This window comes from Carassius auratus, chromosome 31, assembly GCF_003368295.1.
Source record: "Carassius auratus strain Wakin chromosome 31, ASM336829v1, whole genome shotgun sequence".
Lineage (NCBI taxonomy): Eukaryota > Metazoa > Chordata > Actinopteri > Cypriniformes > Cyprinidae > Carassius > Carassius auratus.
In genome coordinates this window covers 2,871,837-2,888,762 of record NC_039273.1, presented here as the reverse complement: position 1 = coordinate 2,888,762, position 16,926 = coordinate 2,871,837, and the positions used below count along the sequence as shown (strand labels likewise).

Genomic DNA, 16,926 nt, shown 5'->3' with positions numbered 1-16,926 from the left:
AAATATGACGGGATAATTCATTCACTAGATTGGTTTACAAACGTACGAGCACCGTTTGACACGATTGTAGACAGTGGCGGTTCTACATTGAAATACACCCTGGGCGAGACCCCTTTCGAGCACCCCCCAAACCCCCCCCCCCCCCCGCAACACACACACACAAAAAAACTAGCAAACAAAGTTCTGCACAAACAGCAATATTTTATTATAACAACTGTTTTCATATGATGTGAGATCATTGCATGCATGTTTCCAATTTGCCATTCCTGCACTTGTTAAATTGATGTTCCTCTTGGAGAACAATTTGCAGCAGAAGCAAAAGAGGCTGTTGTTCTTAATTGAAGAAATCAGCCAACTTCTTGCCATCTTTTCACCACTTACTAATGTCTTATTAAAATATTAGTGGTGGCAACTTCTCCCATTACTCTCATTCCTACGGAAAACAAAGCCAGGTGGCACTTTACTTGGTCCTCTGTGAACCAGCTCAGTCCGAATCCAGTCAGTCAGATGTGAGGGCCAGTGGGGCTCAGTGGGGGTTCAGCTCCAGGCATTTCTATCAGACAGCATATTGACATATTATTCAAAACACATAGCAGTGAAAAAACACAGTCCTACTCATAAATTATCAGAAATATTAAAATTACATTAAATTGCAGTTGTCTTGTAGCCCACACACACACACATACACACACACACGATATGCACACCTGAAAGCTCATGCTGGGTAGAAGTAGAGGCAAAGAGGTCTTCATCCTCAATATCAGATATTTGTGGAGACATATGTGTAGCGGAGGAGGTGGTTGGCTCATCCTGACCAGTGGCAGAGGATGCTCCAAAATATTTTAGAAGTGCCCCTGAAATTGCAATTTAACTTCATTTGAAATCAAAAGACCATAGGATAATGTTTTATAAAGCTAAAACAGCCTAGGGTCAAATTAACTCAAAACATAATAGAAGGGTTACATAAACATGCTCTTACACACTAAATGTCTGTCATTACACGCTATATCCTCCTAGACCCGGAAAATAAAAACATTTATTCATTTCATTTTTCCCCCCATGTCATCACATTGTTTAGAGCATAGAAACAAATAGTAAAAAAAATACATTGAAATATATTTTATTCACGTTATGCTATGGTCACTGGGACTCAGTTGTTTAAAAAAATAAAATGACTTTAAATTATATGTATAGGCAAAAACAAAAACTTTTTGGGTTTCATGATATTTTTCAACCAAAATTTGTATATCAATCTAACTTTCATGGAGGTGCCATTAGGTTACTGCCTCAAATTATACGCATGACACACTTTTAGTTATGACTTGTAAAACTATACTTAGGAAACAATACTTAGCATACTGTGTAGCAAATAAAATGCCCTTGGTTATTTACAGGGCCTAATGTTAAACCAACTGATGGAAATGATAACTGAACTTTTAACAGTTTTATTGCAAAGCACAATATTATAAATTAGATCTCATGATTGAGTTGAAACCAAATTATTGTTGTATAAGCATAGCAAGCATCATAGCAAAAAGGTTAACAAAGAGTTATACCCACCACCAATTAACATTAGCCCTTCATTCATGATATGGATACTGTAATCATACAGAGACAATAGTTGCATACCTATCTGTTGCTCGTTTCTCCTCTTCTTCTTTTCTTTTTTTTCGAAATTGGGCACCTGGCTTTGACCTTTTCTTCTCCATCTCTGTTTATTTGGCACTCGACAATCAACAGATTTCCCACCCTCCACCTGTCACTCAGGACCAGAAGTCAAGACTAAACCAATTCACCTTGATGACTGCATAATCGTTTTGTATTACCTTGTTTCATTTGCAGGAACTATAGGCCTGTATTATAACATTATGAATGAAATGTGCGTTATTTGGAAGAAAGTCGAGGTGTGTGACTGACTTTAGCCTATTATTAATTATATTACTAGTGTGGATCCCCCGTCCCCGTCCACCCCCGCCCTGTCCGTTCCATTTAAGAGAGACCCAGAGGTGAAATGTCGCACGCGCCTCTCGCCCCACTCCCTTACACTTCTCTCACAACACAAAGCTTCAGTGGATATTTTCAGCAAGCAGGGGCGCCGGCAGCTGCAGGGAGCGCCAATTTGCCAATTCCACACACAGTGAAATGATATAAATGGCGAAAAACCGCTTCGCGACACAGATGATTTTTTGTTTATCTGCTCGTGCTGCCGCCCCCAATGTGTCACGAAAAAATGACGCCCCGGGCGGCTGCCCGGTTCGCCCGTGCCTAAAACCGCTACTGATTGTAGATGATCTGATCACAATTATATAACCCCAAACCACACTTTAAACATGTGTAAATTAACCCAAGATTCACTCAGAAGTGATCAGGAACCGATTCTCTCCGAAGGTGTCAAATCAAATCAGCATTCGCATCGACAAGTAGCCATAGATAAAATGTAAACAGCGTATTATTTTAGTCATAATCTCATTACAAGTAGAAAACGTGTGAAACGCTAAATATGAGCCATTTACCCTGCCATAATAAAAAAAAAGGCAAAACAATTGTATAATGACATGTTAGGATCGTTTGGCAGTGACAGCATAGTGATTTTAAAAGCTGCTTGCAGTTTTGTCATTTAAGAATAAATCATGAATTAATAATTAGCATAAAATACTTTTATGTAGCGTTTATGGAGGTTGAAGTTTTATAGTTAGCCGCTAGAGGTCAATGTGTTTCTCTGGTAAAACTGACAGAATCTTCCGGGAGTCGATCTCTGTAGCAGTTTAATTACACTGGTTAAAACCTTTACAATGACTACGTTTACATGCAGGCAATAACCCGTTCAAAACCGGGATATTAGCAATAACCCGGTCGGGCACGGCCATGTAAACACCGGCAAAAACCCGGATATGCTCATATCCCGGTTTTTAAAAACCTTCGGAAATGACGCATATTGCGTATTACGTCCAGACGCTAACCGTGCGTCGCTGTTTACATCGGGATATTGGCGACTGATTACACATTCCATGTATACAGGAGTAACTCTCTCTGCTCACGCATGTTAACGGGTTATCCCGAATGTTTCAGAAACCCAAATAGTGACCTTAACCCGACCATAACCCGAATTTTAACAGCATGTAAACGTAGTCAGTGTCACAGTCAAGTCCATGGGTGAATTATTGAACTTTAACAAACCAAAATTGATTGAATATTTTATATTGTGTGACTTATTCCAACTGTAGTTACTTTCTAAAGATCTCCACACAAAGATCAGACGCTACCATTGAGTGGTACCGCCAAAATCTGGGGCCTAATGGTTATGAGTTGGACTTGTAACCCAAAGGCCTCATGTTCGAGTCTCAGTGCTGGCAGTTGTTGGTGGTTGGAGTGAAAGAACAGCACTCTCCTCCACCCTCAATACCCATGGTGTATATATATATATATATATATATATATATATATATATATATATATAGTACTTTAACACATGCACCGATTTCACCCTAAACCCGCTCATTTGTGTCGTTGCTCTCTCAGGTTTGGGTCATTCTTAGGCGGCTCCGGCTCCAGTGGGTCAGCTGGCTTTAAGCGTGTTTCTCCCTGTGGTGGTCATCAGTCCGTCTCTCAGCTGCATGTATTCGCTGCCGTTCCTCATCCAGCTCTCTGAGCAGGTCAAGCCCTACATCCCTGTAGCTCCCATCTGCACAGAGTAGTTCATATTAGAGCAGTACAGCAGCATACAGGTGAGAGAGGAATGAATCCATCAGAGAAGAAACTGAAACACACATCCATCTATTCTAAAATGTGCTAAAAAACGAGAGATGTTCATCCTTGTGTACATGTACAGACTCCAGCTCTTATAGTTTATGGAGACCAGTGCTGTGTCCAAAATCGCTCACTTTTTCACTAACCTTTATACAGTGTATGGCAGTTGAGATCACTTTATCAGTGAGTGAACAAATAAGTGAATGGATTCAGAAGTATACATGTGCGTGAGACTTGGAGCTGTTGCAAAAACATTGCCATATGTACTTTTATATTACATGTACCTTTAGAAAATAATAGTAATAATACTCCAAATTACTTTATATTGTAATTATACATACCTCCATGTCAGCTTCGTGGTTTCATCGATGGTATATTATTTTTTTATTTTTTTTGGAATGCTTTTATTAATCATTAATCAATGCTAATTATCAATGTTGTTAAAATACTGAGAACAAAAATAAACACACATTAACACGTTCATAGTTTTATGTATTTATTAATTTTATAATCTTGACACTTGCTCAAGCAGCATTTTGAGCTCAGATCAGATGGATAGGGAGCGGTTTTAGACACAGCACAGGATACTCAGCTTGGAAGCATTGCTAAGCAACCTGAGACATCCGCCCAATCACAAAGTGGTGGTAATGCAGGGGGCGGGGCATCTTTGTTACCTTGAAGATCCAGAGACCTGGCATAAGGCAGTCCTGACCTTTCTACAGCCATCATGATCTTTTAAAAAAAAAACATAGTGTAAAATTGTTCTATTTAAAACGTTAATTACGTAAGTGCATCCAGTTTCATACTTCATAACTGATTATGTCACCTTTTTATTTTTGTATGTAACTTTTTTTTTGTGCCATTATTTGCAATGCTTTTCACGTGGATGCATGACACTTGTGTTGAGAGGTGTGTCAAAGACCTAAAAAAATCAACATGAAACGCTGTTTGCAAACCAGTTTACATAACTTTTGAGTCAAAGAAAATCTCACGGGACTTGATTTTAACCATTGGGAACTAATTAGACTGAAAACTAGGTGTATACCCTTTTTTAAAATAAAGTATGAGCAATGAAGAATCATTTTAATAAGTAACATTCATAACATTCATCACTTCAATAAGTAACAAGAAACTCATATTACAGTAAATGAGGGGCAATTTAGATTAAAATTATGACCATTATTTTTCAAAAACAGATGCAGTATTAATTTCAGTAGATTTTGTGATAATATGCTGCCTGTCAGCATACTTTTAACTATAGGCTATGGTGTAATTTTTTACTTTTTATTATTTACCTTTATCACAGCAATTTTTGTTTTCAAATGACAGATAAATTAAAACTGCAACTAAAATTAATAATTCAATATATTTTAAGCATGTCTTATGAATGTAGAATGTTAAAATTGGGACCAATGACTTCGAAATCACATTTATGTTTATATATTTCTAACGAACCTCGAAAACATGTTGATTGCATCAGAAAAATAACCACTGCACAATGCACTGAAGTGAAAAATATGAACATTATTTAATAACTGATTCTCTGTAATAAACAATTCGAAAATATTTTACAAGGAGTCACAGACACAATATTTTACAAATTTTCCCATGTCTTTTTTTGTTGTCTGTACAAAAAAATAAAGCAACATGGACCCAGAGACGAGGCACTGAGCCCCCAACACACAATCCAATAAACGAACGAAGAAAAGCGCTCACCATGATTTCAGACCTTAACTCATGATTATTATCAGCAGTACTGTGTTTCTATTTTTTTAAGTGTTAAAACATTTGAAAACCTCACTTTAGTTTCTCCTTTGTATGTTTTTTTAATATATATTTTTTGTACACATTTGTCACAGAGCACCAGACTAAAGACTACATAATCACATACACACGTCTCGCTGATGGAAACGCCCCTACAATGATGTTGCTTTGGAGGGGGAGGGGCCAGGGGAGGGTCTGAGCTAATGACTCCTCCCAGTGGGCGTGTTATGCATCAGGCCCCTCCCCTTGAGTAAGCTGCTTCCTCTTTTAGCTTTTCTTTTTAAATACTATTTTTCTCTCTCTCTTTTTTTTTTTTTTGGCAAAAGCAAATCTTTCAGACCACTTAAAAACAACGACTTTTGTTCCACAGTGTACTTGGAATTGTGACACAAGACCGACACATTCATGATCATTTAATCGCAGTGTCTTGCCAAAATGTGTTTCCCTAATTCAGTACAGGGGCAGTTCAGTGCCCCTGTACATCGACAGTGTTCCAGTTTTAAAACAATTACACACTTTCCCCCCAAAAATGAAATACAGGAATTAAAAAAAGTGTGGCAAATTTTAAAACAACTCACCAGAATAAAGAAAAAGGCATATTTCCACCTTTCTGAGCACTCTTTGCCCTGATATGAAAGGAAATAGCAGATTGTTTCCATAATCAGGCAAAGAAAGAGGTACACATTAGCCGTTTAACATGTTTCAACATAAAAATTGTGAGTTAGAGGGATTGTTCACCCATTATTTACTTACTCTCAAATCAGTCCAAACCATTTGAATGCACCCAAAATCTAATTTGAGAGGATTATTTAAATTTTTTTAAAGACTGCAAACACATATCCTTGCTAAAACTGAATAACTTAAATTCTTCTCAGTAATTTGTAATATAGTGCACAACAAATATGTACAGCCTCTATGATATATATATATTTTTAGAGAGAATTATGTCCTTTTCGGACCTTGAAAGCCTCTGGTAGCTATATTTTAATTTTGAATAAATGATACATTATTAATTACAGGTGAACTATCCCTTAAACTTTGCACATCATACTGAAACTTAAACCGTCTTTTTCAAACTTTCTTTTTCTTTTAACAGTGCCACATATGTCATTGCACTTGTATTTCAGAAATGTTTTTTTTTCTTTTCATTTCTAGGACTCAATGGGGTCTAAAATATATATTCAAACTGTAAATGGATTCATAAATCGAGTCAGAATGTGAATTATAAACAGGAGTCAGATGTGACAGTGTCAGGATATTAGTGATATGTACAGTCCACTGAATCAAGCTTAACATATATACCTCATTTTCTCTTTAACCATTTAGTTCTGAAGGTGGATGACACACAAACTAAGTGACGTAAGAATCATGTCCACTAGCATCACACATGCATTTTCACCTCTCAAATAAGGTGTGTTAAAAAATTCATGACATCCTGACAGACAAGAAAATCAGAAAAGAAATAATAGATCACCCAAGCTGAATTCAAATTTTCTCACCCTTATGGCATATATAAGTTTCTTTCATTCATAAAACAAATGGAGATGTCCTTTCCAAATGACATGAGGGTGAATAAATGATACATTTTGGGTGAACTAACTTAAAATAGACAGAGAGAGGGAATGTTTAACATGTTAAGTGCTGTCTTTTAAAATTGCACAGGCGACTAAAACAGGCGTTTAACAGATTCTGCCAAGAGACAGATATGTAACATTCGTTTGACACAGATCATTCCTTCAACACAAACAACTGACAATACTCTCAAAATACTTCTCATAAAATTATCCATTTCCACAGTTATGTCACATAACGGCAAACACAGATTCACTTCCTCAACCAACAGCAAACCTCTCATTTTATATAAACTACAGCAGTAAAGCCATCGCCATATTTATGTAAGGAACCGCCTCCATTGAATGCATGAAAAGCTCTAACAAAGATGATCCTAAAACCGATGAGCCATCTTTAAACCTCTTGCTACTGAACTTGAAATGTTTAAAGGAGCAATGAAAGTGATGGCCACTAAAATACAACTGAGAATCAGCCAGCAAGGTTAAGATTTAGCCCCGTTTACTGACAAAATAAAGGTGCTTGTCAAGTTTGGGTACATTGCAGGGATGAAGCTGAAGGTTATGGTAAACACTGCGGCTCAAAAATACTCTAAAAAAAAAAAAAAAACATATTAATTGCATTCCCTTAAATCAATCAGGTGATGATGTTTGGAGGCACGAGCTGTGTCCGGAATAGCATACTAGCATACTAACCATACTATTTCTGCTGTATGCACATTGCACACAGTTTGCAGGTTTTCCAGAAGTGTAGAACACTTGATACAGTATCCCACAATGCAATGCACTCAACTTGACCTGCCATTTCCGGTGTGATGAATGACCAGAAGCAATATCAACTGTGATTATCTTATTAACTATTTCACTCTTGTCTTGATTATTTGACCAGACATTTTTAAACGAACTTTGGTAAAAAAAAAAAAAAAAAAAAAAAAAAAGGCAAAATAACAGTTTTTCTTAATAGGCCGCAACTAATCATGGTAAATATAGTAATCAATTTATTGTAATGCTTATTTTGACAAATGTAAAGTTGGTGTGTGACCAGAATAAAACTTGTGTTGTAAAACTTAAATGTTAATTTGTGAATATTAATGCATATTTTTTAAATAACATGAGGAATGTAATGTGCAGTACTATAGTATTCGATGTCTAACACAACCTGTGAGTTTTAAGGCCCATAAAAGACTTTTACTGCACTAAACTGCCTGAAAGTGAAGCTCAATGCTGTCCAATATAAAAGTGCATCAAGGCACAGCTAAAAGAAGGTTGATGCAGAGTCCAAAACAAGAATTTTTGCTTAAGATTCATAGCATTATCAACATTTCAACCTATGATATAATGTCATGACAGATAATGAGGCCTGAAACATACTCTATACAAGTATGCAAGCAGACGCAAATGCTTCAATTGTATCGGCACATTATTGAACATTTAATCCAGCCTATATCTAGAAATGTTTGCATTGAGTATGTTTTGGGCCTAACCTACATATGAAAAATAAAACATTTCTGTTCTACATGAATGTTCATTTTGACTAGGATCATGGTTGCTATTCACAGACCATTAGTGCAAATAATGGTGCAAACAAACAGCATGTGTTGTGAAGTGATGCAAAATGTGGTTGACATTCTGAGATTGTGAAAAACTGTACAGCACAGAATTACAAAGACTGCAAACACATATCCTTGCTAAAAACACTCAAACTGCATTTCAATCCATCAAAAATCTCTTCGTTAGCACATCTCATTTAAAGGAACAGTTCACCTTAATGTTTTCCATTCAATAAGAGTAATCCATATGCTTTATGCGCAATATTCCAAGTTGAAGCCATACAGTAGCTTATGGGTCTGATCATAACACTAAACTATCATATGACTTTAGACAACTTCATGCTCACTGCTTTTATGAGACTTTATGAAATGTTTTTTGTTTGGAGCTGGAAATCACGGTCACTATCCTGATTCTTAAAAATTTCTAATTTGGTAAAAAAATAACAGCAAACGTGTTTGGAACGGCATGAGGCTGAATAAATCGGACAAAATTGTCATTTTTGGGTGAACTAGTCCTTTAAAAATGAACACGTTAATACATATTATTATTATATTACCGAGGCATCAATATAGTTTATCTTGTGATACAAATAATAAACATAAAAAAAGCCTAACCTAATCGGATCAGTGTTGTGATATAAATAGAATAAGAAATATATGAAGCCCTTGTGATGGATGAAGGAATGGTGCAATACCTCTTTAATTTCACTACTTTCTTTTTCTGTGGTTTTCTTACCTCCTAATTTGGCTAGAAATATTAGACCACACAACAAGTCTCATTTTGGCAAGAAGTAGATATAGTGCATAAATAAACAAAAGATAACTGAGTAAATAGCCTTTCATTAAATACCCTAATATATGGAGGTATGTTTTCAATACTCATGTTGTTATTGATACTTTTTTGAGAATCACTTAAAGTTCTGGTTATTTTCTTATTACCGGAAGCTAGACGGCGTCAGAATGTCCTGTAGCCTCGCGACATTGGGTCACAGGATGAAGATGAGGATGATGAGGATGACCTTTCCCATTTAAAGGCGGAGTCAAACAAAACCCAACCCCCTCATGACCGCAAAGGCAGGAGGGAACAGTCCAGGTCATTTTACACCAAGATGGCCGTCGGTTTCCACATCGCAAGCTTCCAGTTTTCGCAAAGACACTTTTAGCTCCTTCCACAAATGATTTGATTGGCAGGAGACGATAAAGTTCTGCAACGGTCACTAAGCAACAACCTGTGAAGCTAAGTGGATGAAGCAGTACGACTGGGCTTCCATATAAGGGCAGGAGGAAGTCCCTTTATATTACCTATGACTAGAGCAATGGGGAGATAAAGGAGAAAAGCGGAATTAAGGAGACGAGAAGAAGGGAGAGGAGGACAGGAGGATTGAGTTAAACAGAGGGGCGGGCCACAACACACAGGAGGAGGAACTGGAGGAGGAGTAAAGTGAGGAGGGAGGGGCGGAAGGAGTGACCCCGCCCACAGTCTGATGTGTTCTCCTGGAAGAGAAAGAGAGAGACGTGTCTCCATTAATGAACTTACAAGTATTCTGGTGGGTTTAAATGCAGGATTGTCAAAGTTGTATTTTTATTTAGGCACATATTCTAAGTTTAATTTATTTGCTACTTAAACTGTCTTGGTTATGCATCACTGATGTTATTTTTGTGGGCGGGGTTTACAGAGCTCATTATGCCATCCATAGACATTCAACTGTAAAAATTCCAGAAGATTTCTTTGAATAAACGAGTGGAAATGTGCATGTGTACTCACTAAAACACTGTAGTCGAAACAGGTCGTGGTTCCTTTTCTATACCGAGCAGTGGCTATTGTCTCGCATGTATTTGTTTCTTTGTCTGAGAAACGTTGGTGTTAAGGAATTTTGTTATATTATTTTTTAATTGTACACTACTGTTCAAAAGTCTAGGGTTGGGGTGGTTTTAATATTCATCAAAAAATCTGGAAAAATAGAATTTATCACAGTTTACACAGTTTTTAAACACTGATAATCAGAAATGTTTCTTGAGTAGAAAATCAGCATATTACATAGATTTCTGAAGGATCATGTAAAACTGAAGTAATAAATTAGGAAAAACAGGAATAAATTACATTGTAAAATATATTACAACAGAAAACATATATGCAATAATAATAATAATAAAAAAATGTTGATCAAATAAATGCAACCAAACCCAAACGTTCGAACAGCAGCGTGCAATGCATCATCATTTCAGAAAATAAAACCAATGCAAGAAATGCACGTTTATGGGTAAGGATACATTCTGTCTCCACCTGAGACAGTTTCTCTATTTCACAGGAGTCGCAGGACAGTTTTTCAGCCACCACAAACAGCAGGTTAGTGTTGTTTATTCTCCTAGCATGAATTAACCTGTAAAACAGACATTCTTATTAACAACCGCCTGTAGTCTGTATGTATATGATGTATCCCGCCCGCATGACAGCTGTGAGTCTGACCTGGAGCAGTTGTCACAGTCCTGCAGTATGTTGTATGAGCTGCTGATGTTACTGAAGTAAAACTGTGTCTGTACCGTCACACAGCTGGTCTCTCTAGACTCCATTCCTTCAGCATCCACCTCATCTACATTACCACATGTCAGATCAGTCTTCTTATTGATCAATTTCGTTTGAAATCGATTGATTTGTTTTTCACTTAAACAAATCAATTTAAACGTCACACACCTGTCATGAACCAACTCTGATAGGCGAATCCATACAGCATCTGCTGCAGCAGTGACCTATAAAGGACGACACACACTTCTGGTTTACTATCCTTATACTGTACAAACCATATATTCTATTGCCCTACACCTAAACCTACCCCTCATAGAAAACTTCCTGCATTTTTACATTCTCAAAAAAAATAAAAAAAAATAATAATAATCCTGTATGATTTATAAACTTTCCCACACAATTTAGGACACACACAAATGAATGAGTATCATTGAAATCAGATATTAGCATTGACTTTAAGACAGAAACTCACCAGGCAGCTGCTGACGTCCACCAGGCAACATTTAACACATCAGCAATAGTAGGCTGAGAGAAAACACATTACATTTGATCATGCCACATGCCAAATACTCATCTACCCTATGCACACATCTCTTTATGCATCTATTCGTAAATTTTTTTTAAAAAACAGATTGTTTAAAATCTATACCAGCCCTTTCAACTACCGTATTTTTCCGACTATAAGTCGCACCTGAGTATAAGTCGCATCAGTCCAAAAATACGTCATGATGAGGAAAAAAAACATATATAAGTCGCACTGGACTATAAGTCGCATTTATTTAGAACCAAGAGAAAACATTACCGTCTACAGCCACGAGAGGGCGCTCTATGCTGCTTAGTGTAGGCTACAGGAGCAGTGAGCAGCATAGAGCGCCCTCTCGTGGCTGTAGACGGTCATTTTTTGTCTTGGTTCATTTCTCTTGGTTCATGTCAAATTAATTTTGATAAATAAGTCGCACCTGACTATAAGTCGCAGGACCAGCCAAACTATGAAAAAAAGTGCGACTTATAGTCCGGAAAATACGGTAGTTTACAATTGGATCGAATGAGGTGTCTGGTTATTAGGATGCATTGACTTATCCCGTCCATCCACGCTCGTACCACAAACACTCCTCGTGGGGCGGCCCCGGTGTTGCTGCTGGGCACCGGGTCACACACCGACTGATAGTCGTAAGACTGCTTGCGTTTGTAGAAGGAGTTGTTATAGAGGGCGTAAAACAGGGTGGCATCGACCTCGCCGAAGAACATCCCGATCTACAGATTGGAGAGGAAGAGCACAGAGTGAGAAACAGAATCAAACACAGTCTGTTTTCACTTTACTTAGCTGTTGAACGTCCTGACCTTATTCAAGTAGTCTTTCTGATTGGACATGACGAGGAAGCCGCCATCATCTATCAAATAACAAAGCAAGTCCTGCAAAGAAAGACGGACACTGTTACTGTTGCCATCATTAATCAGTCGTTTTAATAGAAAATCACTGGATTCATCGGCTACACTTAATGGACAAAGTCTGAAAAGAAGGATGTGAATGTATGGATGTGCACTTTAGATCTCAGCATTGACTGATCTGAGTGCATTAGGAGTCTCTTACATCACTGTTGGCTTCGCAGTCCATTTCACAGCCGCTGGTTGGCCCACACTGTCAGACAGAAACAACAGTATTTAGAGCAGCATGTGCTTGTGTATAGCTGTGTGTGTGTGTGTGTGTTCATTTTACCGTTTGAGAGCTCTGTCGGTTGCTGTTGGTGTGGTTGCTCGCCAGGATCTTGAATTTGTCGGTCCAAGCCTCAAGGTCAAGCTTCACACCCACAACTAAGAGAGTGTAAGACAGAAACAGAGTGAAAAGAGAAACCCTAAAACCTATGGTCTTCACCATTTTCCAATTTAAAGGCTTTTGCAACTGTTCCTTTTACATGAACAACATATAGTGCTTTTTTATTTTAATCATTATTAGTTAGTTCACAATTTGACATGCCCTGCCACCATTTTTTCTCCAGTCTTCAGTGTCACATGATCCTTCAGAAATAATTCAATCAATGCACTTTACAAGTCACAAGGCACTTTAACTTTGGTGGCATATTTACATCAACATAATTCACCAGAGTCGACTTTTCAACAATGTTCGGAGCAGAATATGTCATTCTTCTTAAGCCCGATTCATAAAGCAGCCTTTATCTCTTCTACTCCACATGTCAGGTAATCCTGACGTGACAGGATGATCACAAGCTCAGTGAAGAAGCGCAGCATATCACTGTCGATTTGTAAAGGTTTAAGTCAAAAATAGCAAAATGTCTCAGGATTTATTGTACTGAGAGAGATCAAGTATTCATACGGAGCCACCGACTGTCTATTAGTTATGATGAAATTCTTAAGCTATTGATTTATCATCTCAAATCCCACATTTGATCTTGCCTTCGTTTGCACACATAAAGTGAAGGACATATGGTGACCCATACTCTGAATTCGTGCTCTGCATTTAACCCATCTAAAGTGCACACACACAGCAGTGAACACACACACACACACACACACACCCGGAGCAGTGTTCATCATTTATGCAGTTGGGGGTTCGATGCCTTGCTGAAGGGCACCTAAGTCGAGGTATTGCTGAGCCGAGACTCGAACCCACAACCCTAGGGTTAGGAGTCAAACTCTCTAACCATTAGGCCAGGACTTTGTCAAAAGGCCTCCATGTGGACCAGAAGCAGACGTCTGCCTGTCCCTGAGTCACATACAGTGTACGTGAAGTTGTGTTTTACCTGCAGGTTTGAGGTTTCTGCTTCCTATGGAAACGTCCACAGCGGTGCTAACCAGAATACCGATGGTGTCGTTCTCTGGATTCAGTATGTCATCATTGGCTGGACAACATAACGAAACAAACAAATCAGCTCTTAAAAACTATTCAATTATAAATTCAATGATGTATTATAAATTATACTGTAACTGCTATTAAAAATTCTGAAATGATGAACTGAGTTTTAATACATAGCAAATAAAAGACAGGAAGAGTTGTATAATCTGCTAATTAACTATATTCTGCTTATGTACATCTATGTGTGTGTGTGTATATATATATATATATATATATATATATATATATATATATATATATATATATATATATAATAATAATATGTATATAATATTTAAATAATAATATACAAACCTTTATTCCATTTATAAATACATTTAATAAAAATCATAATTATGATTATAAAAATATAATTTATAAATGATATTTCATATATATATTAAAGATAATGTAAAATATAGCATGTATTTGTTAATATACAAATATATATAATTTAAATTTGAACTGTTTTTACTTCAAAGACTATGAATTTATATATATATTCATTAACAATTAATCAATTATAATTATTACAATTAAAAATAATAATTTAAATATAATTTATAATATAGAATAATATATTATATATACAATATTATAAATTATATTGAATTATAATTATTATTTAAATAAATACTTTTTTACATTATCTATTTTTTCTTTATATATGATATATAATTTTAATAACACTTTGCATTGTGAAAACACTGTCTCAAAAGACTTTTATATGAGGGTGAAGAGTGTCCAGTCATCTGATGTGTGTTTCTCTCTCACCAGTGCGGTAGGGGGCTCTGAAGATGTAGCCCTTGTTGTCCAGACTGCGGCGGTAATAACTAGCATTAAACGGCTCTGGATTCTCCTCCCAGGTCTCAGAGGCCCTGATGTACACACACACACACACACACACACACACACTTTACCTTAGCAGCTATTAAAAACAACACAGTGACAAATACAGAAAAAAGAACCAGACTCACCTATTAGGGAAAACTCGAGTGACGCCTCCATCTGTGGCAGCAAAGACTGTTATGAAGCCGTACCTAGAGCACCAGAACACACACATATTCATTCCCATTTATCCCTAGCTCTAATGCATGATATTTTGTGCTTGAGATGTTTAGGTTGATGTCTTCTAAAGGTATCAATCTAATAATGAATTGGAAGAATGTCAGTGGTTCTTCCTTAATATGAACATACGTGTTGAGGTCCTTGTTCTTCCAGACTTTATCTACCAGCTCTTTAATGATGCCCGTGTCCAAGATCAGATTATGCAACAAGAAATTGTCGCCTGTGTGGAATAATGATGATGAAATTATTATATACGAGATATATGAATTGTCAAAGAGATTCAGAATGTGAATTATGCTTACAGTTGTTATTGTCAACTAAAACTAAAACTAATAATAAATGAATAATATAATTATACCATATACAGTATTGTTCAAAATAATAGCAGTACAATGTGACTAACCAGAATAATCAAGGTTTTTCGTATATTTTTTTATTGCTACGTGGCAAACAAGTTACCAGTAGGTTCAGTAGATTCTCAGAAAACAAATGAGACCCAGCATTCATGATATGCACGCTCTTAAGGCTGTGCAATTGGGCAATTAGTTGAATTAGTTGAAAGGGGTGTGTTCAAAAAAATAGCAGTGTGGCATTCAATCACTGAGGTCATCAATTTTGTGAAGAAACAGGTGTGAATCAGGTGGCCCCTATTTAAGGATGAAGCCAACACTTGTTGAACATGCATTTGAAAGCTGAGGAAAATGAGTCGTTCAAGACATTGTTCAGAAGAACAGCGTACTTTGATTAAAAAGTTGATTAGAGAGGGGAAAACCTATAAAGAGGTGCAAAAAATGATAGGCTGTTCAGCTAAAATGATCTCCAATGCCTTAAAATGGAGAGCAAAACCAGAGAGACGTGGAAGAAAACGGAAGACAACCATCAAAATGGATAGAAGAATAACCAGAATGGCAAAGGCTCAGCCAATGATCACCTCCAGGATGATCAAAGACAGTCTGGAGTTACCTGTAAGTACTGTGACAGTTAGAAGACGTCTGTGTGAAGCTAATCTATTTTCAAGAATCCCCCGCAAAGTCCCTCTGTTAAAAAAAAGGCATGTGCAGAAGAGGTTACAATTTGCCAAAGAACACATCAACTGGCCTAAAGAGAAATGGAGGAACATTTTGTGGACTGATGAGAGTAAAATTGTTCTTTTTGGGTCCAAGGGCCACAGGCAGTTTGTGAGACGACCCCCAAACTCTGAATTCAAGCCACAGTACACAGTGAAGACAGTGAAGCATGGAGGTGCAAGCATCATGATATGGGCATGTTTCTCCTACTATGGTGTTGGGCCTATTTATCGCATACCAGGGATCATGGATCAGTTTGCATATGTTAAAAAACTTGAAGAGGTCATGTTGCCCTATGCTGAAGAGGACATGCCCTTGAAATGGTTGTTTCAACAAGACAATGACCCAAAACACACTAGTAAACGGGCAAAGTCTTGGTTCCAAACCAACAAAATTAATGTTATGGAGTGGCCAGCCCAATCTCCAGACCTTAATCCAATTGAGAACTTGTGGGGTGATATCAAAAATGCTGTTTCTGAAGCAAAACCAAGAAATGTGAATGAATTGTGGAATGTTGTTAAAGAATCATGGAGTGGAATAACAGCTGAGAGGTGCCACAAGTTGGTTGACTCCATGCCACACAGATGTCAAGCAGTTTTAAAAAACTGTGGTCATACAACTAAATATTAGTTTAGTGATTCACAGGATTGCTAAATCCCAGAAAAAAAAAATGTTTGTACAAAATAGTTTTGAGTTTGTACAGTCAAAGGTAGACACTGCTATTTTTTTGAACACACCCCTTTCAACTAATTGCCCAATTGCACAGCCTTAAGAGCGTGCATATCAT

At 37.1% G+C, this 16,926-nt stretch overlaps 1 protein-coding gene and 1 long non-coding RNA gene across 3 annotated transcripts in view; both read right to left on the bottom strand.

Annotated features, from left to right (window-relative positions):
* Positions 1-184: 184 nt before the first annotated feature.
* On the bottom strand, positions 185-793 carry LOC113050209 (uncharacterized). The gene is made up of 2 exons (XR_003276746.1): positions 708-793; positions 185-553 (listed from the first exon to the last, which is right to left on the bottom strand). It is a non-coding gene; the product is annotated as an uncharacterized LOC113050209 (long non-coding RNA).
* A 4,463-nt stretch (positions 794-5,256) lies between these two features.
* The window catches only part of cacna2d2a (calcium channel, voltage-dependent, alpha 2/delta subunit 2a), a 186,107-nt gene continuing 174,437 nt past the window's right edge, over positions 5,257-16,926 (bottom strand). For both annotated transcript variants that reach the window (XM_026212970.1, XM_026212972.1), the window contains 14 exons: positions 15,202-15,292; positions 14,982-15,044; positions 14,779-14,882; positions 13,913-14,011; positions 12,871-12,965; positions 12,745-12,792; positions 12,495-12,566; positions 12,255-12,407; positions 11,626-11,678; positions 11,322-11,377; positions 11,097-11,220; positions 10,901-11,010; positions 10,395-10,477; positions 5,257-10,123 (listed from right to left, as the gene is read on the bottom strand). In XM_026212970.1, the coding sequence (XP_026068755.1) occupies positions 10,016-10,123; positions 10,395-10,477; positions 10,901-11,010; positions 11,097-11,220; positions 11,322-11,377; positions 11,626-11,678; positions 12,255-12,407; positions 12,495-12,566; positions 12,745-12,792; positions 12,871-12,965; positions 13,913-14,011; positions 14,779-14,882; positions 14,982-15,044; positions 15,202-15,292 (1,259 nt within the window). In that variant the 3' untranslated portion in view covers positions 5,257-10,015. The remainder of the gene's footprint in view (positions 10,124-10,394; positions 10,478-10,900; positions 11,011-11,096; positions 11,221-11,321; positions 11,378-11,625; positions 11,679-12,254; positions 12,408-12,494; positions 12,567-12,744; positions 12,793-12,870; positions 12,966-13,912; positions 14,012-14,778; positions 14,883-14,981; positions 15,045-15,201; positions 15,293-16,926) is intronic.